The following is a 19,885-nucleotide window of genomic DNA, read 5'->3' on the forward strand; positions in this document are numbered from 1 at the left end:
TTTTATTAAATATAATTAAAAAAATTAATAATAATAAAATATAAAATAAATAATTTATAAAAATTTTTTATAATAGTAATAAAGAACTAGTATATCTTAATAATATATTATTTTAATTTATTAGGGGTATTATATAAGAGGGTTTTTATATCTTTAAGTAGTATAAATAGCAAGGCAGGCATAATAATAGTAATTAACTCCTAGTAAAGAGGAGCTATATAATATTAGGGTATAGAGTTAGATTTAGATATTTATTAATTTGGAGCTAACTAGATAGAATAGTAGAATAATAGAATAGTAGGTATTAAGTAATAGATAGGACATAGCTTAAAGAGCTATAACAGGATCAGGAGTAACATGGCTTAAATACAGGGATAGAGGCAGACAGTCAGGGCAGAATCTAACTGGATGGGTACTATGGCTTCACACCGTGATAATAAGTCCCTAATTATATTATTTAATCTAATTAATACTCTAGTTATTTTCTAATATTTTATAAATAATATCTTATAATAATATATAGATATATTTTATAATATATTTTTAAATAATATCTTAATTTATAGTTATATAAGAAAAAAATATATTAAATATTTAAGATAAATATTATAAATTTTATAAAATAATAACTTATATATAAAAATATTTAAGTATAAATTTTATTAATTAGAAATTAAATTTTTAAATATTATTATTAGAAGAGAAGGTACTTATATAGATTTTAAGAAAATTAAGATTATAATAAATTAAAAATTATTTAAAATAATTACTAATATTAAGAATTTTATAAAATTTACTAGATTTTATTAATACTTTATTAAAAAATTTTATAAATTTTTATATTTATTATTACTTTAAAAAAAAAGAAACTCTATTCTTATAAATTTTAATTTATTAGACTACTTTTAAAATACTAAAAATAGAATTTATTAAGAAACTAATATTAAGATTTTTTAATTAAAATTAACTAATTATTTTAAAAACTAATATTTTAAATTTTATATTTACTAGAGTATTATTATAATATAATAATAATAAAATCTTATATTTAATAAGATTTTATTAAATATAAGATTTTAAGATTTTACTTAAAGAAAATAATTCTAATTAAATATAATTATAAGATATATAATAAGGAATTACTAGTAATTATTTATTATTTAGAAAAATAAATCTTAAAATTAGAAAAATATTAGTATTTAATTAAGATTATAATTAATTATAAAAATCTAAAATATTTTATAATAATTAAAATACTAAATTAAAGATAAGCTTAATAATTTATATTTATATTTTATTTTAACTTTATAATTAATTATTATTTAAATAAATATAGAATAAAACTAGATAACTTAATTAAGAGATTATAAGATCTTTTTAAAGAAAGGAATAAATACTTATTATATTAGAATTAAATAATATTAAAAAGAGAGAACTTAATAAATTTCTTATTTAAATATTTAAAAAAATTATAAAGCTAGTAAATATTATAATTAATCTAATTTTAAATTATTACTAGAAGAAAATTAATATATTTTTAATTACTTAAGTTTAAAAAAAAAAGACTATCTAGCTCTTTAAATAATTAATTAAGAGAATATTTAAATAAAGATTATAAATAAGATTTAGCTTCTAATAATATTCTAGAAAGTTTAAAAAAGAGTTATAATTATTATTTATTAATTATATTATTTAAATATATTTATTATTCTAGACTCTTATTTTATTATAATTAATTATATATTCTTAATATAAAAAAATTAAAAGTAAAATTAATATATAAATATTATAAAAATATAATTATTAATTATTAAAATAAATTAAAAATTTATAAATTATTATTTTAATTATAATATTAATTTAAAATATTATAATTTATAAAATAATAAATTTATAATTATTATATTTATAAATAATCTATATTTTATTAAAATAAATATTAAAATATTCTTTATTTCTTACTTATACTTAAGAATCTCTAAAAAATATTTTTATTAATTTTATTATATATTTATTTTAAAATCTAGACTTTAATATTATTATAGTAATAATTAATTAATTAATAAAGTTTTAATACTATATTTCTTATAATAATATTTATAATATTAAAGAAACTACCTACTTATTTTAAGATTATATTTACAGATTTTATAGATTTTTTAAATTTATTATATTTAATTAAGAATCCTAGTTTATATTAATATTCTAGATATATTTAAGTTATATTTTAAAGATAAGATCTTTTTTATCTATTATTTATTATCTTAAGATTAATAAATAAATTAAATATATAAATATTATTTTAAAATAATATTTATAAGTCTATATTAATTATTTATAGTAAAATTTATTATTAATAATATTAATTTTAAAATTACTAGATATTTTTTATTCTTTATTTTATATAATTTTAATTCTTATATAAGATTTAAACCTATTTTACTTAATTATTATTTATAAATTTATAATATTTATTAATTTACTTTAATTATAAAGTAAATATATAAATATTATTATATTATTATAATTATTATTTAAGTTTATTATAAATATTATATTAAGAATTTATTAATCTAATTAAATATTAAAAATATTATAATTCTATATTTTTAAAAAAAAATTAAATTAGAAAAATCTAGATCTTTTTCTTATTAAAAAAATTATTAATTTTTATATTTATAAACTAGACTTATTTAAAAATATAAAAATATATTTAGTATTTTATATTAAATTATTATATTTAATTATTAAAAATTTATTATTTAGATAAAAAGAAATTAAATCTTTATATATTAAAATTAATAATATTAAGAAATAAGAAATTAAAAAAATAATTAATTTTTATTAAAATTATTATAATTAAAGTAATTACTTATATTTAAAATATATTATTAAATAAATTAAATATCTTATTATTATTAAAATCTTTACTAATTATTTAAAAAATATTATTAAATATATTATTATTTTTTATTATTATTATTCTAAAAAGCTAGAACTCTAAAAATATTTTACTAAAATTTAATTTAAAAAAGAGAATATTATTATAATATAATTATATACTTATCTAATTAAATTTTACTCTAATTATTTATTTCTATTCCTATATTTAAACTATATTACTCCTAATCCTATTATAGCTCTTTAAGCTATATCCTTGTCCTGACCTGACCCCTACCTATTGGACCTGTACGCAGATAGCCTGAATATACACCCTGCTGTTAGCTACACCTACTGCCAGCCTGCCCGCCGTGACAATAAACTAGTAATTTAATTAAATATAAATAGTAATATAATAATCCTTAAAGTACTAGAGAGTAAGTACTTTATCTTGTTACTATTTATATTCTTGCAGCCTTCCTTATACTCTGTGTAGCTTAGCTTTACCTACCCAATTAATCCAAACCCCAGCATCTCGCCAGCGAGACGCTTACACTATATTTCGACATATCTAGGGATAAGAGTAGCTAGCATGCTTGGATAGTAATCCAATCAACAACTTACTTCAACACTAGTTTCCTTCTTCTTCTTTTTTTACCTGTGTAATACTTGGGATGGGCAGGTGGATATGTTTACGTACCTTTTGTCATGTTATAGTCCATAGTATGGTGGGAATGTATTGGAATTTCTGGCGATGACGTTCGTGATACTCGCTAGAATCCTAATATACACGCATATCCGATATCTATATAGGGGGTACTGCTTTTTTTTTGCACTGTCTCATCAAGTCTTGGGGATTTCATATTGTTTCTAACGCATAGTTGGGAGTCGCAGTTTTGTGAAGACCTATGTGTTCCTATTTTCCGGGCGTGTGGGCAATTTCGGCAGCTAGCCTCATTTATATTGAGGTTGATGTGTATGACATGATACATTTCTTCGTGTGGCTGGTATGGATTTGTTGTATGGTAGCCCAGTTGTATGTTGGCTACCTCAAATATATTTAACCACAGGGTTATATACAATGGATACTTGCGAATATATATATATATTCCATTGAAACGAATAACATACTACTACAAACAACAATACATAGCCAAATATGTCATATCATTACGCTACCAGCAAACAACACATATATAGAAAATAGGGTAGAGTCATAAACTGGTTGTTCGCATGTACCCATGTAGCCCAGTCTGTATCTATCACCAGGAAAGTTAGCACCCCCGTGACCTTTTCCGGTGACTCCACAGTCACCCATAGGTATCCGCTCCCCGCGTTATCATCTGACCACAGCCTCGAATTCCAGCGCCTGTAAACACCCTACCAAAAGCACGGAATTTCACCCGGCCGGAATTTCACTTGCCAAAGCAGAGAGTATGCCCTTGGCCTTTATACAAGAGCCAAAATCCGACTCATGTCCGTTACGCGGGGTCTACCTTAACTCCCTTCCCCTAGTCGCAAAGAAATCTACCCTGTGACATCATACCAGTGCTCCTATACGACCCAAGACACTGGATTAATAACGACATCCGCTACCAGCACCGCCCTACCTAAGATTCCCTAACGCAAGAAAAGCGAGTATGAACACCGCAGACATAGAGCGGTGCAGAAAACGGATTGTACAATATCTCTGGGACCCAGAACCCAAAAACGACGAGCCAGGCATGACTATATGGTGCCTGGGAATAGAGTATCCCTCTCTTCGTCTGGGGCAGACCGTGCGTGGGGACTCCAGTAAGGCCCAATAAATCACATCTACAAACCAGAGACTCACAAACATGCGCGACTGCACAAGCTAACGCCCACAATGCAAGTAGACAGCGAGGGTCACCAAGCACCACGCCCTTCCCATGATGCAAGAGTAGACATATGGCCCGAGGAATTTCTTCGAGATTTCGAGGCGAAGTTTTGGATGACTTACCGCTCGAACTTTCCCCCAATACCTCGGGACTACAACCATGATCGCAAGTCCTCAATGACGCTCGGTGTGCGCTTGCGAAGTCAACTTCTGGATCCCCATGGGTTCACATCCGACACGGGGTGGGGATGTATGATAAGATCTGGCCAAAGCCTATTGGCAAATGCCATGGCTACACTTCTACTGGGCCGCGGTAATGTCCCGCACCCATAGCGCATATATACTGTAATGTCGCCGAGGCCCACTAACACACATGTAGGATGGCGACGTAGTGACGGGATCTACGAGGAGACAAAACTGTTATCACTATTTGCCGACTCACCAGAAGCTCCATTCTCCATTCACCAATTTGTTGGCCACGGTGCGGAATTCTGCGGAAAGTGCCCTGGAGAATGGTTTGGACCGTCTGCAACGGCCAGGTGTATACAGTAAGACCCATGGCCGATTAGACACGTTGGACCAAGACTTACGCAGGCATCAGAGCCCTGTCCAAAAAATATAGCCCATCAAACCTCCGAGTATACGTCACAGATGACAACTCGGACGTCTATCAGGACAAGTTTATGAGTGTTTCTAGGAACGAGCAAGGCGTTGTTTGTCCGACACTCATACTCATTGGAACCAGGCTCGGAATCGATCATGTTACACCGGTCTACTGGGATGGATTAAAATCCGTACTGCAGTTTCCACAATCCGTCGGAATCGCCGGGTGAGTCTTGATAAAAAGCAAAGAATCTACACGACTCGAACTTTCGAGATGCTGACGTGTAATAGAGGACGTCCCTCGGCCTCTCATTATTTCATCGGCATTCAAGGAGCGCAATTTTTTTACCTTGATCCGCACCATACGCGCCCTGCATTGCCGTACCGCGGGGACGGCATGTATACGAGGGAGGAAGTTGATACGTATCACACTCGTCGCCTGAGGAGAATTCACATCCAAGATATGGATCCAAGCATGTTGATAGGCTTCCTCATAAAGAATGGAGAAGACTGGGAAGACTGGAAAACCCGCATCGCATCCACACAGGGAAAGCCGATTATCAACATCGTGCACGAAACAAATGCAGCCTTCAGCCAAGGCCGAAGGGAGGCTCTCGATGAGGTAGAGACATTCGATGACGATGAATAGTTTAGGATTGAACACTGTCCTAAAAAAGATAAAAGATGCGTACTATAGCTACTTGGATAGACAATTCATGAATTCATGAAAGCATTGGATTTCGAATCCTAGGAAGGGTAATTATACAACCAGTTCCAAATGACTCGAGTTATGTTACACCGCAACCATGTCTTAAAAACAATAGAAGGCGTTGAAAGAGAACATTTGATCCGAGGGGAAAAATAAGAAATTAAAAAGAACCATCCCATAACACGTTAGAAATCCCGTGAACACCCTTTAACCCGGCCTCAAACCGTTCGAGACCACGAGATAACAAAACAAAAACAAATCCCTGCAAATAAAACGAGAAAAGATTCAACAAAATGCCTATTTGGCAGAGGAAGAATACTTCGTAACAGCCTTAGTGCCTTCAGAGACAGCGTGCTTGGCCAATTCACCAGGAAGGATCAGTCTCACACTAATTTACCGTTAGTAACCCGCATATCTAAAAAGAAGACCGCAAACACTTACGAGGTCTGGATCTCCCGGGATGAGATGGTGGACTTCTTATTGTAAGCAGCAAGCTTGGAGGCTTCGGTAGCAACACGCTCGAAGATATCTGAAGACGCGCTAATTAGCAAAACGCGCGATTTGACGCCAAAACACGTGCGGTTCAACTTACCATTGACGAAAGAGTTCAGGATGGACATGGCACGAGTGGAGATACCAGTGTCAGGGTGCACTTGCTTAAGCACTGTACTGAATTAACGTGGGGATCCATTTTATAATTTCCAGGTAAAACATACCTTTGTAAATATAGGAAGAGTAGGTTTCTTTCCTGGTCTTTCCACGCTTCTTCTTATCTCCAGAGGCAGCGGCAGCAGTCTTCTTTCCAGCTTCCTTCTTCTCGGCGGGGGCCTTGCCAGCAGGGGCCTTGCCACCAGTGCTAGGCTTCTTCTCAGCGGCTTTGGGAGGCATTTTCAATTATATTGATTTCGGAGAATTGTAAGAACTAAGTGTTAGAAGATAGAGTATGAACTGTGATGAAGAAACAGTTTGACGGACGCGTAAATGTGGAGAGGTGGAATGAGTAGGAGGATGAAAGTTAGGAATACGCGGTGACGAGGGAGGCGCGCTACTTATACTAGGCCACAAACACCCGGTTGATCTCAGGAGTGCAAAGGAGGCAGAATTTCAATACGGTAATGCGGGTGTATGATTCGTATGATTAGATACTAAGAATTGCTACAAACACGGCAAAATTCGCGCTAAGATCACGCCAAGATTACCACATGGTAAATTACTTCGATTATTTACAGCGCTTTTCTAGATTTGGTATCGCAGCATGACGGCACCAAGATACGGGTACTCTGGAGCATGATCTCCTTAATGATTGGTTAACCCCGCTAAGCGAGAGGGTGATCCGAAACGCGTTTGGGTGGCTCAACGTCACCCTCATGGTGTCGTTATATATGTCCTCTACTTCTTGTTGGTGGCTATAGTCCCTTTCCCCTTTCAATCTACTATTTCGTGACCATAAATTCTTGCGCCCTTTCTTCGTACCTCGCACCTTTTCTATCAAACCGATTAGTATTTAGCAAATTTGCTTTTCAACTACAATCAAAATGACTGGAGGCAAATCTGGTGGCAAGGCTAGCGGCAGCAAGAACGCGCAGTCGTACGTACCCTCTTGGTATCAGGAAATGTGAGAACTGAAGCTGATTTCTTCTAGCCGCTCTTCCAAGGCCGGTTTGGCTTTCCCTGTCGGTCGTGTCCACCGTCTTCTGCGCAAGGGAAACTATGCCCAGCGTGTTGGTGCTGGTGAGTCTATGACGAGCTTCAAAGCTCGATTGCGCATTAATTCTAACAATCGAATCAATAGGTGCTCCCGTCTACCTCGCTGCTGTCCTCGAATACTTGGCCGCTGAAATCCTCGAGTTGGCCGGTAACGCTGCTCGCGATAACAAGAAGACCCGTATCATCCCTCGTCACCTGCAGCTCGCCATTAGAAACGATGAGGAATTGAACAAGCTTTTGGGTCACGTCACCATCGCTCAGGGCGGTGTTCTACCCAATATTCACCAGAGTGAGTATTACGTTTTGCGATTTTCATAGTTATCAAGTCTAACACCCATCTAGATCTCCTCCCTAAGAAGACCCCCAAGGCCGGAAAGGGTAGCCAGGAGCTGTGAACGTTTTTTTTTCTCTCTATTTTATTTGCTTGGGGTTTGTCATTCGGCGTGGTTTGGCTCTCTTACTGATATGATAACGGGGTTCTGGACTGGGCACGTTTATGGCTCTTTTTTAATTGTATGCGTTTTTGTTTTCCTGTTACTGTTGTAAATTATGTCTACGGGCATGGAATGATACCGACCATTTTTAAATGACTTCAACTATATTTTGCGTGGTTTGCTTTCGTATTGCTCTACGGATCTGGGCCTGAAAGGTACTTTTTCTCTTTTTTTCCCCTTCGCGCTGCTATCCTCGATATCGCCATTTGGACGATTTCAAACCAAGGTTATTCGCTGCGAGCTGCATAATAAACGTACTTGCAAGGACAATGTTTCTAATCGCGCCTATCAAATAAATACATGGTGTAGTTGCTACTTAATGGCCATCAGCACCCCCAGATGCGTCTGATACTGGGTTAGTCACCGAATTAGTTTCATCTGTTTTGTTCCAATTAGACTTACAAGGTAGTTGGCGAGCAGGTAGGTTCCTCTCATACTTGCTGCCTGTGACAAATGTTACCATAGAACTCCGACGCAAGCAAAATATATATAACAAACATACCACCTGGGGCTGTAGGCGCGCGGTAAGGATCCGGGTGTTTCCATGTTTCTAATAGCTTCTCTGTCTCTCGTAGAAGGACCTAGCAGTTTTCCAGTCAGGTAAGGGCCTACAGTACTCGATAAGGCACATAGACATACCTTCTGTTGCCGAGGATCGCGGACATCCTTGTTTGCGTCGAAAAGCGATCGAATATAGACAGCTTGTCCTCTCCACACCTGCCTGTGGACAGCCCAATCCAGAGCGAGTTTCAATGAACGTCGATAGAGTGACCTAGTAAGAAGAGATCAGAACATGTCTTGGAGTGTAGTTGGAGATCAACTCTGGAATGCTTACGTGACAGTATTCAAAGACATGGTGCAAAGAGCAAATGACCTGGGCTTATAAAGAGATACAATGAACACTGGCGCTGTTTTGGGTAATTGGCTTTTACATACCAGTTTGGAAGTCTGGTGTTGGCAGTTCGGGCGGGATAGAACCTGCTAAGTTGGTGTTACTAGGCAACTGAACAGGCGTAGTAATAATATTCCGTTAATTACCGCATGCGGGACCTGATGAGGGAATTTCCGGTACTCTCGGCCCGGCCTTGACTAGCTTGCTCGCTGTGCGCAAGCCCGGGAGTCTTTGAACCCTGCTATAGCTTTTGCCCGTTATCAACTTACAAAAACTCAGACATTTTGGGCGCGTTCGATCCTTTTGAAATTGTGCGTAACCTGTTATATTCATTCACCGCCTGTCTTATTTACTCTCACTCCAGACTCTGTTTTTGTCTTCTTGGTCACCATGTCTTCTCGATTACCTCTTCGTCAATTCTCCGCGCAGCGGTTGAGGACTGTCTCCCGCGTTTCCCGAGTCCCCCGTGAGGTATGCATGGGTGGACGTCGCGCTTTCACAACAGGAAAGGGCACAGAAAGTGTCCAAATTGGAGCTAAAAGTATTCATGGGTTGCAATCAAGCCTGACACTGCGGTAAGCCTCGAACCCTCTACCTAACTGGCACTATCTCGGTAGAGGCTGATCGGACTACAGGAAGGCCATTTCTCGGCTTGATGCTATTCCATTTGCCAGTCACCAGATCCGAACCTACGGTAACTCATTCCACCCGGTCTCTTGTGTACATTTTACTCACCATATATTTAGCGGACACTATTGTGAAGGTTCCACAGATGGCAGAATCCATCACCGAAGGAACGTTGAAACAGTTTTCCAAACGTACGATTTAACTACACCTTTACGCCGGGTGAATCTTACTAATTTCTTTTCCTTTTCAAGAGGTCGGAGATTATGTTGAACGAGACGAAGAAATCGCAACGATCGAGACCGATAAGGTGAGACTCTGCATTGCACCTATTATCCACTTTTTCATACCGTAGTCATGGCAGTCACTTACGGTCTCCAGATTGATGTGTCAGTCAATGCACCTGAGTCGGGAACAATCAAGGAGCTGCTTGTGAATGAAGAAGACACCGTCACAGTTGGTCAGGATCTCATAAAATTGGAACTTGGTGGCGCCCCGGAGAAGAAGTCGGACGCCAATGAAAAACCGGAGCCTGCTTCCACACCTGCACCTACACAGTCCGAGCAACCAAAGGCGCCCCAGCAAGCTGCGCCTTCCGCTCCTGCCGCAAAAGCGCCCTCCCCCGTAGCGGAGGCGCCCAAGAAGGCACAGCCAGTCGCATCTAAGCCGCAAGCTTCGGATGAACCCAAGCCTACACTGGGAGGTCGTGAAGAGCGCAGGGTGAGTTTCCTTAATTTTTCGCTTTTTCTTGTACTGCCCGGGGTTCAATGCTAATTGGCGCGTAGGTTAAAATGAACAGAATGAGACTGCGCATTGCTGAACGTCTGAAGCAATCTCAAAACACCGCTGCTTCCCTTACTACCTTCAACGAGGTGGACATGTCTTCTTTGATGGAATTCCGCAAGTTGTACAAGGAAGACGTGCTAAAGAAGACCGGAGTGAAGCTCGGTTTTATGAGCGCTTTCTCACGCGCCTGCGTTCTGGCTATGAGGGATGTTCCTGCCGTGAACGCCTCGATCGAGGGGCCCAACGGTGGTGACACAATCGTCTACCGTGACTATGTGGACATAAGCGTTGCAGTCGCGACTGAGAAAGGACTTGTCACACCTGTGGTTCGTAATGCTGAAAATATGGATCTAGTGGGAATTGAAAGGTCTATTGCGGACCTTGGAAAGAAGGTTAGGAGAAGAAGAGTGCCCCCTGTTCTAAAAATACTAACTTTTGACTTGGCAGGCACGCGACAACAAGTTGACAATTGAGGACATGGCTGGTGGCACTTTCACAATCAGCAATGTAAGTAGCGGATATCAGTACTAAAGATATCCATGTGCTAAACTAGTTTCTAGGGTGGTGTTTTTGGTTCCCTCATGGGAACTCCCATCATTAATCTCCCACAGACGGGTATGTTGTGATTCTTCACAGGTTCCGAATTGATTTCGATTATTAACCCCTCCTAGCTGTCCTTGGACTGCATGCGATTAAGGATAAACCTGTGGCTGTTAATGGCAAGGTTGAAATTCGCCCTGTATGTTATTTTATTGCTGGCCCTTTTTATAATAAGTTCAAGTTCTGATAATGTCGCCAGATGATGTATCTCGCTCTCACTTACGACCATCGACTTCTGGATGGTCGGGAAGCAGTTACTTTCCTTGTCAAGGTATGCTTTTCTTCGCGCCTGTCCACGGTCCTTTTGCAGTCTTTGCTAACCCCCGTTCTACAGGTCAAGGAGTACATTGAGGATCCCCGCCGCATGCTGCTCGGCTAGGCGTGATCTCGTTATTTTACCTTGTATTGTAGATTATTAAATTCACATGCTTGATATATAGCAGTTCTCATCCTTGGGTGTAAAACATTCACTAGCTCAACTATCGCCAAGGGCACATTATTCTTCTAGATCAACGAATGCGGTGTTTTCAAACAGTGTAGTGTTTTGGTAGCCTGCCACGGTTATCAGGCCGGGCACAGTGTATGGGAATGAACATGTTTTAGCTGAGTCCGATTTTCTCCCTCAATTGGTGTGTCTCGGCTCGACTTAGCTCACCAACCTTGCCCCTCTCGATCTGATTTAGTATCGGGGGATTCAGTAATTTCATAATATCCATTAGGGCGTTCAGGATGGCGGATCTAAGGTTATGTAGAACCATTGCTGGGCGAGTGGCCCCTGGATTATTACCCACGAGTCGCAATTCCACAGCCTTCAATATCTCCGTTGGATATTCGCTAAGCTTATCAGACGATCCATTTTGGGGGAATTGGTATTCTTCCAGCGCCGTGTAAGCACTCAGTAGTACAGCAATTCTTGCTCCGTGGGTTTTCAGTTTCTTTTTCTCGGCAGCATCGCATAGTGATATGAGGCTTGTCGCAACTGTGGAGAGCGCTGTGGGCAGTTCTTGGGGTACTTCCTCCTGTGTCGAGTTCGTCTGGGACCGAGGTTTGCTGAGGATATTTGCAAGTTGGAGTATCTGAGCCTTGATTCGTAGATCGACAGATGGTACCTCCGGTAGAGCAAGCACCTTCATAAGGGCTGCGTGGCAAATATTTTTGGTTAGTCTTGTTTTGATATAATGATGTTTTGAAGGCCATCGTGGTTGTAATGCTTACTCTCCAGCATGTTATTCAGCCAGCAGACGTCCGAGTTGCCGCTAGAGGAGGTCTCGCCTCCATCGTTGATTACTCTCTCGATTGTAAGACACAGGAGATAGTCGAAAATGAGGAGGTCTACCTCTTCCCGGGTATCCGGGTTTGCTTCCGTTCGATGATCCATTCGGTTCAGTCACGCGTCCATGGCATAGTAACGCGAAGGTTTGTCGCGTATGAAGGTGTGACACATTTGAGATACCACGCTGTATGTTTGATTGAGCAAAACTCCGCTGTGGCACTTGCCTTAGCCACCGTAGCTGGGCTTGGTTGGGTGAAACTATTCGAGGGGTATATACGGGAAGAAAACCGGGTGATTTGGATTGAGTGAAGCTAGGTGGGAATGTAGTGTGTTGCCGACCTTGGCCGATCAGGTAATGCCGGCATCTCTGGTATACCACTCTTTGCTGTGCAGTACTGGTGAATGGCCTACATCATGAATATGTATATGTATATTTTTCGTCCTCTCGTAATACACAACCTGTGGTTAATCAAGCGTTGCCTTTTTGCAGCACTTTTTGGGGGGACGTCAAGGGCTATCAAGAATGTACAGATATATATTTCTTAACTAGTAGTCACATCTACAGTTTAAAATCAACCATTCCACATTCAAGTATTGGCGCTTCTTACTCTAAAGGAATGAACCATAACACAATCAATTACGACGACGTACAATAACTAGAAAACAACTAGCATTTGATAGAATAACCACGTGATGTGTTGATGCGACAATGGCGTCATGCGGAGAAGTACTCGGCGCTTCGCAGCTTTAATATATCCTAAGCCTTACACAATTTAGCTAAAGTCGATGATAAAGCTACCACTGCGTCCCAAGACCTAATATTCACTGAATACTCGTCATCCCTTCAAGTCTACCGTTTTCTAGTCGCCGAGAGTGGTCGTGCCTTGCATGCTTCGGGGACTAAAGAGGATAGCAGCAAGACTACCGTCACTAAAACAGAATAATATAAAGCCTGCAACAATGGCATGGTACTGCTCCGGATCGACCAACCACGAGCTAGTCGAGAACCTGTATAGGACGGGACTGATAAAGAATGAAAGAGTCAAGAAAGCAATGCTAGGAGTGAGCAGATCTTCCCCCGCCAACCGCCCATACTTGATTGCATATGATACTCCGTTACCCCAACATGTGCTCTAGCTGTAGCACGTAAATGTGCCTGATTTGTTTTTGAACTGAGGCAAAGCACCATGCATTTACTGCTGCGAATTTCTAACTCGAAATGCAAGGTTGATCGTGCCCACTATGCCCCATCTAGACCCTACTCGGACTCACCGCAGCCCATCGGTCACGGAGCGACAATCTCTGCACCCCACATGCATGGACATGCGTGTGAGTACCTCATTGACTACCTGCGACCGGGCTCACGAGTGCTGGACATTGGCTCAGGCTCCGGATATTTGACCCATGTTATCGCCAACCTCGTAACAGATCCATCACTGTCAGCAGGAGAAAACGGCCAGGTTGTCGGGGTTGACCATATACAGGAGCTGGTTGATCTGGCCCACAACAACATGCGTAAGTCGGGGGATGGCCGAAAATTGCTTGAATCTGAAGTAGTGAAGTTCGTCAATGCCGATGGCCGCCAAGGATGGGCAGAAGGAGCACCATACGATGCTATTCATGTCGGCGCGGCTGCAGAAGAGCTTCACCCATTGCTAGTCGAACAACTAAAAGCCCCTGGCCGAATGTTCATCCCTGTCAACGCAGACGACGAACGAGGAGCGCTTGAAAGAGTTGCGTTTGGGGGTGGGCAGTATATATGGGTTGTTGATAAAAGAGCCGATGGGTCTGTCCACAAGGAGAAAGTATTTCAAGTCAGCTACGTTCCTCTTACTGATGCACCCAAAAAATGAACCGTGGTATCATCCATCCATTTACTATACCTAGGATTCACAAACTGTAGCCTGTGCTACATTGAAAAGTCAACGATTGATGTTTCGCCGCCCCCTGTTGTAATTTATCCATTATGTGGTTTATTATTGCAGTACCAAGCTTAAGTTCATGGAACTTCTTATATGTTATTACAAATAACGATGCAGACGACCAAGGAGTTATAAATTGTGGACCTGGCCATTATTTTAATGTTATCTGAGCCGTTAAAACGGAAATCCACCTGGGAAATTAAATCCCTGGCCAGAAGAAAACTTGAACTGCGGACCCCCTTGCTGGAAAAAGAACTGTTGACCACCTCCTGAACCGAATGGGCTTCCCTGGAATGGATTTTGCCTTTGAGAATCTGGGTCATTGGGGTCGTGACCGTTATCATAGCGTGCCCTAACCTCAGGGTCGGACAGAACCTCATAAGCCTCATTAATAGCAGCCATCTTCTTCTCCGCGTCCTCTTTGGTGACTCCCTGGGACTTGGCCTTATCAGGATGGTGTTGTTTTGTTAGTTGACGGTACGCCCGTTTAATGGTACGTTCGTCAGCGTCTCTGCTGACACCGAGGACCTTGTAGTAATCTTTCTGCTTAGAGCGCTTTTGCAAAACCGCGGCTTTTTGTAAAAGACTTTGCACTTCCTTAGAGCCGGGATGATGTTCCTTGGCAGTGTTAAGAAGATGTATGGCCTCATCGAACCGATCTTCGTTTAGAGCAACCTGACCCTTGAACAAAAGAGCCGGCAATGAATGGGGATTCATGTCCAGGGCGTCGGAACAGTAAATAGCAGCGCGTTTCGACATATGCACCTGGATATAAACATGCAATTAGCCTGGGTCTGTCTCTATTTAGGTGCTGGGAGGTGACGAACCTGACTGTAGGCCTCGCAAGCCTGCTCAATCAGCGACGCATGAAGCCGCTTTGGAGCCGAAGAGTGGATGTGACCTGCTTCCTTCGCTTGCTCCGTATCCTCTTTAACACTATCGATGAGACCGGCCTCGCCTTCGGTCCCCACCAAAATATTTATGGCATTGTTAAACTTCCGCGCCGCAATAGCGTCATCTAATTTCTGGAGTTTTTTCGCGAGTTGTTTTTCCTGCCGGTAAAGCCGATTGCATGGTTTTGAGTCTGGATCCGAATGTAAACACTTTCGAATTTGTGCGACGCCTCGTTCACGATCCGCGAGGGCATAAAAGAGCATTGAAGATATCTGCAAATGCGGCTCTATCAGGCCTGGCGATATGTATAAGCTGTGGACAAGGTCGCTGATTCCTTCTTCTATTTCCCCCTTTTCGAAACGGCAATGTGCACGGGTTTGCCGAAGATGAAGGGATGCGCTGGCCTTTGTGATTGCAGTACTCGCCTCACTTACGCAGGCATCCCAGGCGCTATGCTTCTCCGCATCCTGCGCTCGAGACGCCGCGCCAGATGCTTCATGAAGTTCTTTGTATTCGGGGGAAGACTTTTTGCCAGCCTTCTCCAGATCGTTCAGTGCGCCTGACCAATCTGCGGAGTTGGCTCTAAGGCGGGCTCTTTGCAGCAGCGCGCTTTCGAAATCCGGTTTTAACTCGAGGACTCGGTCGAAATCGTCGAGGGCCTGCGAGCGTTTCCCTAGGGAAAGATAGGCAGCACCTCGCTGGAAGACAGTGAGGTAGTTTGTAGGGTCTCTCGAGATGGCAGCATCGAGATAAATCAAAGCGTCGCGAGGGGAGCCGCCGGAAAGATGGGTCTTCGCGGACGCAATTAAAGACGAAAGAGGGGTATCTGGGGCTATTGGTGATTCGAGCCCATAGCTACCTGGCATACAGGCAAGCAGAATAGTAATTGCTCCGAGTGGAATCAGCATCTTGAGCCGCTGGGGAGGAGGATAAAAAGGACAGGTATGAAGCGATAAGAAGAGATTTAAGGAATGTGTCGCATAGTAAAATAAATGTAAGATAGGAAGAACAAACAGCAGGCAGATGTCCTGTTGGTATATGACCCGTGAGAGGCCGGAGTGCAAGTTACATGCTTCTCTCTTCTTCTGATTCTGTGGTGAATTGCAGGATCTCATATACTTCGATCTTCCAGTCTGGCCTTTACCGTCTGTTACGCCCGCGCCTCGTAACTTACAGCACGTGATCGCCAATGCCGGCGGGTCCAGAAGCAACTCTCATAATGCCAGCTCTCAACAATGATTGCATTTTGGATGGGTACAAGGGTCAAGGACGCGTGGTAATTACCGGAGGCCCATTGCCATTCTATCTGTTGCATATAAATCATGCTTGCGGTCCCGTGGGTGTGCTCTCGGTGTATTGCACGGTCTGCTCGAGTTGCCCCGAATCTCCGCCTCTTTTACCAACGACGGAATCTTCATATCGGTATGCGCCTGGTTTTTTTTTTTTTTAAGATCCATATCGTATTTACAGTACATATGTATAGCGGGATATATATATCTAGGAATAATTATACTGATGGTATTTTTTTTTTTTTTTTTTTTTGATCCGCAGATTCCGATATTTCCCCGGCTCTTCTATCGCGAGCTCGTTCCTTAGCGTCCGAACATGCACATCTATCTGAGCAGCTCGCGACCTCATTTGATCCGAAAGTCGCAAAGCGAATTGGCGAATTAGGACCGGTTGCGAAGACCTTGACGGAATGGAACAATGCTAACAAGGTATGATGATGCTTGCTGGCTATGCATCAATGGGGTGCCTCGTACTGATGCACTTTAGACCGTATCAGAACTCAAGTCATTGCTTGAGGATCCGGATACGGAGACAGAGCTGAGATCTCTCGCGGTTGAAGAATTGGAAAGCACACAAGCAAATCTGTCGGCTGTGTCTGATAATTTAAAGCGGGCTCTCGTTCCCCGACACCCTTTTGCGGATTTTCCATGTTTGCTCGAGATACGGCCTGGCGCCGGCGGAGACGAAGCTGGGATCTTTGCGTTTGACTTGCTCAGGATGTACATTGCATTTTGTTCTCGACGTGGGATGCGATCTACTGTAATAAAGCAGGAAGTTGGGGATGGCTCGGAAGATCGCCTGAGCGAGGCAGTATTGGAAATCGAAGCCGACGGTGCCTATGATCTTCTAAGAACCGAGTCGGGAGTACACAGAGTTCAGAGGGTTCCCGCTACAGAAACTAAGGGACGTACGCATACCAGTGCCGTTAGTGTGATGATTCTTCCAAGTTTCCCGGAAACAGGCGCCGATAGTGCCCTCAATTTCGACGATCCGAACAGCGACTATTATATCGATCCCCAGGAAGTCCGGACAGAGAAGATGCGAGCCAGTGGTGCCGGTGGCCAGCATGTGAATAAGACCGAATCGGCCATTCGTCTAACCCACATACCAACGGGTATTGTGGTTTCAATGCAGGATTCGCGGTCCCAACATGCGAACCGCAAGAAAGCGTGGCAGGTTCTGCGCGCAAAGTTGGCAGAGGCTCGCCAACAAGCACGAGAACAGGAAGTGGTCGAACTCAGAAGGGGGGCCATGGGTGGTGTTGCGCGGATGGGCCGAGGTGATAAAATCCGGACATACAATTACGGCCAGAGTCGCTGCACAGATCATCGAAGTGGTATAACTGTTCACAACCTGGATGATGTTATCCAAGGTGGTGAGGGTTTGGAGACGGTAATGGATAGCGTGCGATCCTGGCTTATCGACCGTGAAATACTGGCGATAAGCGCCGAGGAATCCGAGAAGAATGTATGAATAAACAACATCAATTGAGATAGTTTGTACAATAATAAATCTTTAGATCTAAAAATTCTGCTCTGGTTGGTGACACCTGTATCTACACACAAGTACACTCCTTTCCATAGGCAGAAGAACAAACAGGTCTATTATGGTATGGTAAGTTGCCTTGGTATGTTTTGAGTGTATTTTGATTGTCGTCATATAAATTTCCTTTCTGGGTCTAGCGAGTCGAGTGTTTCCATAGTTTTTTCATACCTGTTCGCAAGGTTAGTAGATCGCTCCCAAGAAATGCAGAATTTCAACCTGAACGAACATGGTAAACACGATGCCTCCGCTCAGGATCAGTCTTGCTAGTCGTGGAACAGCTCCAGACCATAAGGTAAAGACGCCCTCGTCCTTGAAAATCCGCACTGCGCAGGCGATGCTGTTTTTGTAATTCTTGCTAGCCTCAAGAGATTGCATTCTATGACATAGTTAGTGAGAAGCCAATTTGCTACTTGAGGGAGTGAAGACAAACCTAGTTTTGACGGTATCAAGAGGTTGAGTAACGTAACTAATTCCAGATTAGTACTTTCTTCTCAATTCGGACAGCGTGCAGGGGTGGAGAGTTGAGAGTAGGAGCTGTATTCCGCATACACTGTGATCAGGCCCGCAATTCCACCTAGGGCAAAAGTGCTCGCTGTTCCTAGCTTTTCACCGGGCGCAACATAGCCCTGTGCTATTTGCTTCAACATTGTATAGCTTGAAAACCTCGTGGCTGAATTGGCAGCTTGTCTTGCCGTGGTAGGGACAAAGCCTTGGAAAAAGCCCCGAATGCCTCGTTCTCGGAAGATCACACCACTGCCGTGCAAGAAGCCGCGCATACGGGGGTTTGCAGATTTCCGGTCATCAATCCTGCGCAAGTTAAAGACATAAAAATTGTATTAGTTCCTTATGCGTCGTTGATAGTAGGCATGGGGGAAGGAGTGAATGATAAGTTGGATATAACTAACAATTGAGTTTTGATACTTTCGAAAGGTGTGACCGCCAACAAGGATTCAGTGAATCCGGCTCCAAACCCAGCTATGACTGTTCTAGGACCAGATATTTTTCCATTTTCATCCTCGAGGATGGATTTGAAAGCATCAAAAGCCACGAAACCTAGAGGGCAGCGTTAACACCCGTAACACCCTGAATGAGAAACAATAGGTCAAACTAACGAATTCCGGCTTTTAGAGAGTTCCCTATGATCAATGTGGTACAGCCAGCATACCATTGCTTTCCAAAAGGTGGCCATGGCAGCTTCTTTGAGTCCGCGAGTCGACGGTTAAGCTGTGTGCGGGTCTTTGCGACTAGACATTTTTAGCCCTTTTTTTTTTTAAAAAAAAAAAAAAACCGATAGAAGGATGAAGGGAATAGATACATTCGGCTGGGTATGTAATTGCTAGAACGATATTAGTATGTCAAGGCAAGTACTGAATGGGATTTGTTCGTCAACGGTACCGATCTCGACTGCACCCGCAGTAGAGCCCGCAATAATGGACCGCAGGGCGCTCGGCTGGAGAGCATTTAGTAAAATTTGGCGGGGAAAGGGAGGAAGGACAAACCTTAGGCCGCTGGTCTTTCTCTGCAGAAGCCATTGCTTGGACGATATTGGTATCTTAGCTCTCTAGATACCTTGAGTGTGCCCCTGCACGCAAGGATCGCAGAAAGTAGGTGAATAACCAGTACCTCGGGTGTGACAGTGTGAAGAGGGGCCTCAGGCAGACTTGTCGCCGTTGGAGGCCAGGTACAGCACGTGACCATCGAACAGAATCTTAATGGCTTAGGATGCGTAGCTTTCTCCATACTTTCCCTAGGAGCCTGATTGCATGCCCTTGGATGACATCCAGGCACAGATTTGATTACACTTACAA

The 19,885-nt window shown here is 41.4% G+C and overlaps 10 protein-coding genes across 10 annotated transcripts; 5 read left to right on the forward strand and 5 right to left on the reverse strand.

Annotated features, from left to right (window-relative positions):
• Positions 1-4,247: 4,247 nt before the first annotated feature.
• Positions 4,248-5,981, forward strand: P175DRAFT_0467693 (cysteine protease ATG4; the record flags this gene model as incomplete). Its single annotated transcript, XM_040894946.1, has 5 exons — positions 4,248-4,615; positions 4,762-5,051; positions 5,118-5,286; positions 5,340-5,567; positions 5,633-5,981. Coding segments are annotated over exons 1-5 (1,131 nt in total), but the record flags the coding sequence as incomplete, so codon positions are not given.
• A 366-nt stretch (positions 5,982-6,347) lies between these two features.
• On the reverse strand, positions 6,348-6,938 carry P175DRAFT_0512640 (histone H2B family protein; the record flags this gene model as incomplete). Its single annotated transcript, XM_040898696.1, has 4 exons — positions 6,348-6,438; positions 6,492-6,579; positions 6,643-6,714; positions 6,767-6,938. 4 exons carry the CDS (start codon positions 6,936-6,938, stop codon positions 6,348-6,350), a joined length of 423 nt encoding a protein of 140 aa, XP_040748338.1.
• A 568-nt stretch (positions 6,939-7,506) lies between these two features.
• On the forward strand, positions 7,507-8,551 carry P175DRAFT_0488217 (histone H2A). Its single transcript, XM_040895691.1, has 4 exons — positions 7,507-7,638; positions 7,693-7,781; positions 7,843-8,046; positions 8,100-8,551. The coding sequence occupies exons 1-4, from the start codon at positions 7,586-7,588 to the stop codon at positions 8,150-8,152; spliced, it is 399 nt and encodes a 132-aa protein (XP_040748339.1). The 5' UTR covers positions 7,507-7,585; the 3' UTR covers positions 8,153-8,551.
• A 16-nt stretch (positions 8,552-8,567) lies between these two features.
• Positions 8,568-9,106, reverse strand: P175DRAFT_0536381 (NADH dehydrogenase [ubiquinone] 1 beta subcomplex subunit 9; the record flags this gene model as incomplete). The annotated part of the gene is made up of 5 exons (XM_040900304.1): positions 8,568-8,596; positions 8,654-8,695; positions 8,754-8,832; positions 8,891-9,023; positions 9,087-9,106. 5 exons carry the CDS (start codon positions 9,104-9,106, stop codon positions 8,568-8,570), a joined length of 303 nt encoding a protein of 100 aa, XP_040748340.1.
• A 105-nt stretch (positions 9,107-9,211) lies between these two features.
• Positions 9,212-11,596, forward strand: P175DRAFT_0519527 (putative dihydrolipoamide succinyltransferase). The gene is made up of 12 exons (XM_040899110.1): positions 9,212-9,454; positions 9,508-9,718; positions 9,779-9,837; positions 9,890-9,961; positions 10,022-10,077; positions 10,149-10,487; positions 10,553-10,945; positions 11,001-11,060; positions 11,114-11,168; positions 11,225-11,292; positions 11,353-11,424; positions 11,488-11,596. Exons 2-12 carry the CDS (start codon positions 9,534-9,536, stop codon positions 11,530-11,532), a joined length of 1,404 nt encoding a protein of 467 aa, XP_040748341.1. The 5' UTR covers positions 9,212-9,454; positions 9,508-9,533; the 3' UTR covers positions 11,533-11,596.
• Positions 11,597-11,752: 156 nt separating this feature from the next.
• P175DRAFT_0496683 (uncharacterized protein) lies at positions 11,753-12,531 on the reverse strand (the record flags this gene model as incomplete). Its single annotated transcript, XM_040896139.1, has 2 exons — positions 11,753-12,291; positions 12,369-12,531. The coding sequence occupies 2 exons, from the start codon at positions 12,529-12,531 to the stop codon at positions 11,753-11,755; spliced, it is 702 nt and encodes a 233-aa protein (XP_040748342.1).
• Positions 12,532-13,386: 855 nt separating this feature from the next.
• P175DRAFT_0512643 (protein-L-isoaspartate O-methyltransferase) lies at positions 13,387-14,279 on the forward strand (the record flags this gene model as incomplete). The annotated part of the gene is made up of 2 exons (XM_040898697.1): positions 13,387-13,488; positions 13,653-14,279. 2 exons carry the CDS (start codon positions 13,387-13,389, stop codon positions 14,277-14,279), a joined length of 729 nt encoding a protein of 242 aa, XP_040748343.1.
• Positions 14,280-14,522: 243 nt separating this feature from the next.
• P175DRAFT_0447307 (DnaJ and TPR domain protein) lies at positions 14,523-16,150 on the reverse strand (the record flags this gene model as incomplete). Its single annotated transcript, XM_040894389.1, has 2 exons — positions 14,523-15,113; positions 15,176-16,150. The coding sequence occupies 2 exons, from the start codon at positions 16,148-16,150 to the stop codon at positions 14,523-14,525; spliced, it is 1,566 nt and encodes a 521-aa protein (XP_040748344.1).
• Positions 16,151-16,499: 349 nt separating this feature from the next.
• P175DRAFT_0488229 (putative mitochondrial translation release factor (RF-1)) lies at positions 16,500-18,024 on the forward strand. The gene is made up of 3 exons (XM_040895692.1): positions 16,500-16,664; positions 16,794-16,960; positions 17,019-18,024. The coding sequence occupies exons 1-3, from the start codon at positions 16,565-16,567 to the stop codon at positions 18,003-18,005; spliced, it is 1,254 nt and encodes a 417-aa protein (XP_040748345.1). The 5' UTR covers positions 16,500-16,564; the 3' UTR covers positions 18,006-18,024.
• On the reverse strand, positions 18,004-19,645 carry P175DRAFT_0467714 (putative mitochondrial tricarboxylate transporter (Ctp)). Its single transcript, XM_040894947.1, has 9 exons — positions 19,577-19,645; positions 19,473-19,527; positions 19,393-19,413; positions 19,190-19,321; positions 18,983-19,130; positions 18,627-18,884; positions 18,508-18,543; positions 18,304-18,453; positions 18,004-18,245 (listed from the first exon to the last, which is right to left on the reverse strand). Exons 1-9 carry the CDS (start codon positions 19,607-19,609, stop codon positions 18,188-18,190), a joined length of 891 nt encoding a protein of 296 aa, XP_040748346.1. The 5' UTR covers positions 19,610-19,645; the 3' UTR covers positions 18,004-18,187.
• Between the last annotated feature and the right edge of the window lie 240 nt (positions 19,646-19,885).

This window comes from Aspergillus ochraceoroseus (genome assembly GCF_002846915.1).
Source record: "Aspergillus ochraceoroseus IBT 24754 chromosome Unknown P175scaffold_13, whole genome shotgun sequence".
Lineage (NCBI taxonomy): Eukaryota > Fungi > Ascomycota > Eurotiomycetes > Eurotiales > Aspergillaceae > Aspergillus > Aspergillus ochraceoroseus.

Excerpts from the sequence above, each read along its gene's own strand:
- P175DRAFT_0467714 (XM_040894947.1), bottom strand. The coding sequence starts at position 19,609 with ATGGCTTCTGCAGAGAAAGACCAGCGGCCTAAG. Across the intron at positions 18,544-18,626 it reads ATTGCGGGCCTGATCACAGT|TTACGTTACTCAACCTCTTG; the intron begins GTATGCGGAATA and ends ATCTGGAATTAG. Across the intron at positions 18,246-18,303 it reads GGAGGCATCGTGTTTACCAT|GTATGAAAAAACTATGGAAA; the intron begins GTTCGTTCAGGT and ends CCTTGCGAACAG.
- P175DRAFT_0488229 (XM_040895692.1), top strand. The coding sequence starts at position 16,565 with ATGCTTGCGGTCCCGTGGGTGTGCTCTCGGTGTATTGCACGGTCTGCT. Across the intron at positions 16,665-16,793 it reads ACGACGGAATCTTCATATCG|ATTCCGATATTTCCCCGGCT; the intron begins GTATGCGCCTGG and ends TTTGATCCGCAG. Across the intron at positions 16,961-17,018 it reads AATGGAACAATGCTAACAAG|ACCGTATCAGAACTCAAGTC; the intron begins GTATGATGATGC and ends GATGCACTTTAG.
- P175DRAFT_0488217 (XM_040895691.1), top strand. The coding sequence starts at position 7,586 with ATGACTGGAGGCAAATCTGGTGGCAAGGCTAGCGGCAGCAAGAACGCG. Across the intron at positions 7,639-7,692 it reads GGCAGCAAGAACGCGCAGTC|CCGCTCTTCCAAGGCCGGTT; the intron begins GTACGTACCCTC and ends GATTTCTTCTAG. Across the intron at positions 8,047-8,099 it reads TCTACCCAATATTCACCAGA|ATCTCCTCCCTAAGAAGACC; the intron begins GTGAGTATTACG and ends ACACCCATCTAG.
- P175DRAFT_0519527 (XM_040899110.1), top strand. The coding sequence starts at position 9,534 with ATGTCTTCTCGATTACCTCTTCGTCAATTCTCCGCGCAGCGGTTGAGG. Across the intron at positions 11,293-11,352 it reads GCAAGGTTGAAATTCGCCCT|ATGATGTATCTCGCTCTCAC; the intron begins GTATGTTATTTT and ends TAATGTCGCCAG. Across the intron at positions 11,425-11,487 it reads CAGTTACTTTCCTTGTCAAG|GTCAAGGAGTACATTGAGGA; the intron begins GTATGCTTTTCT and ends CCCGTTCTACAG.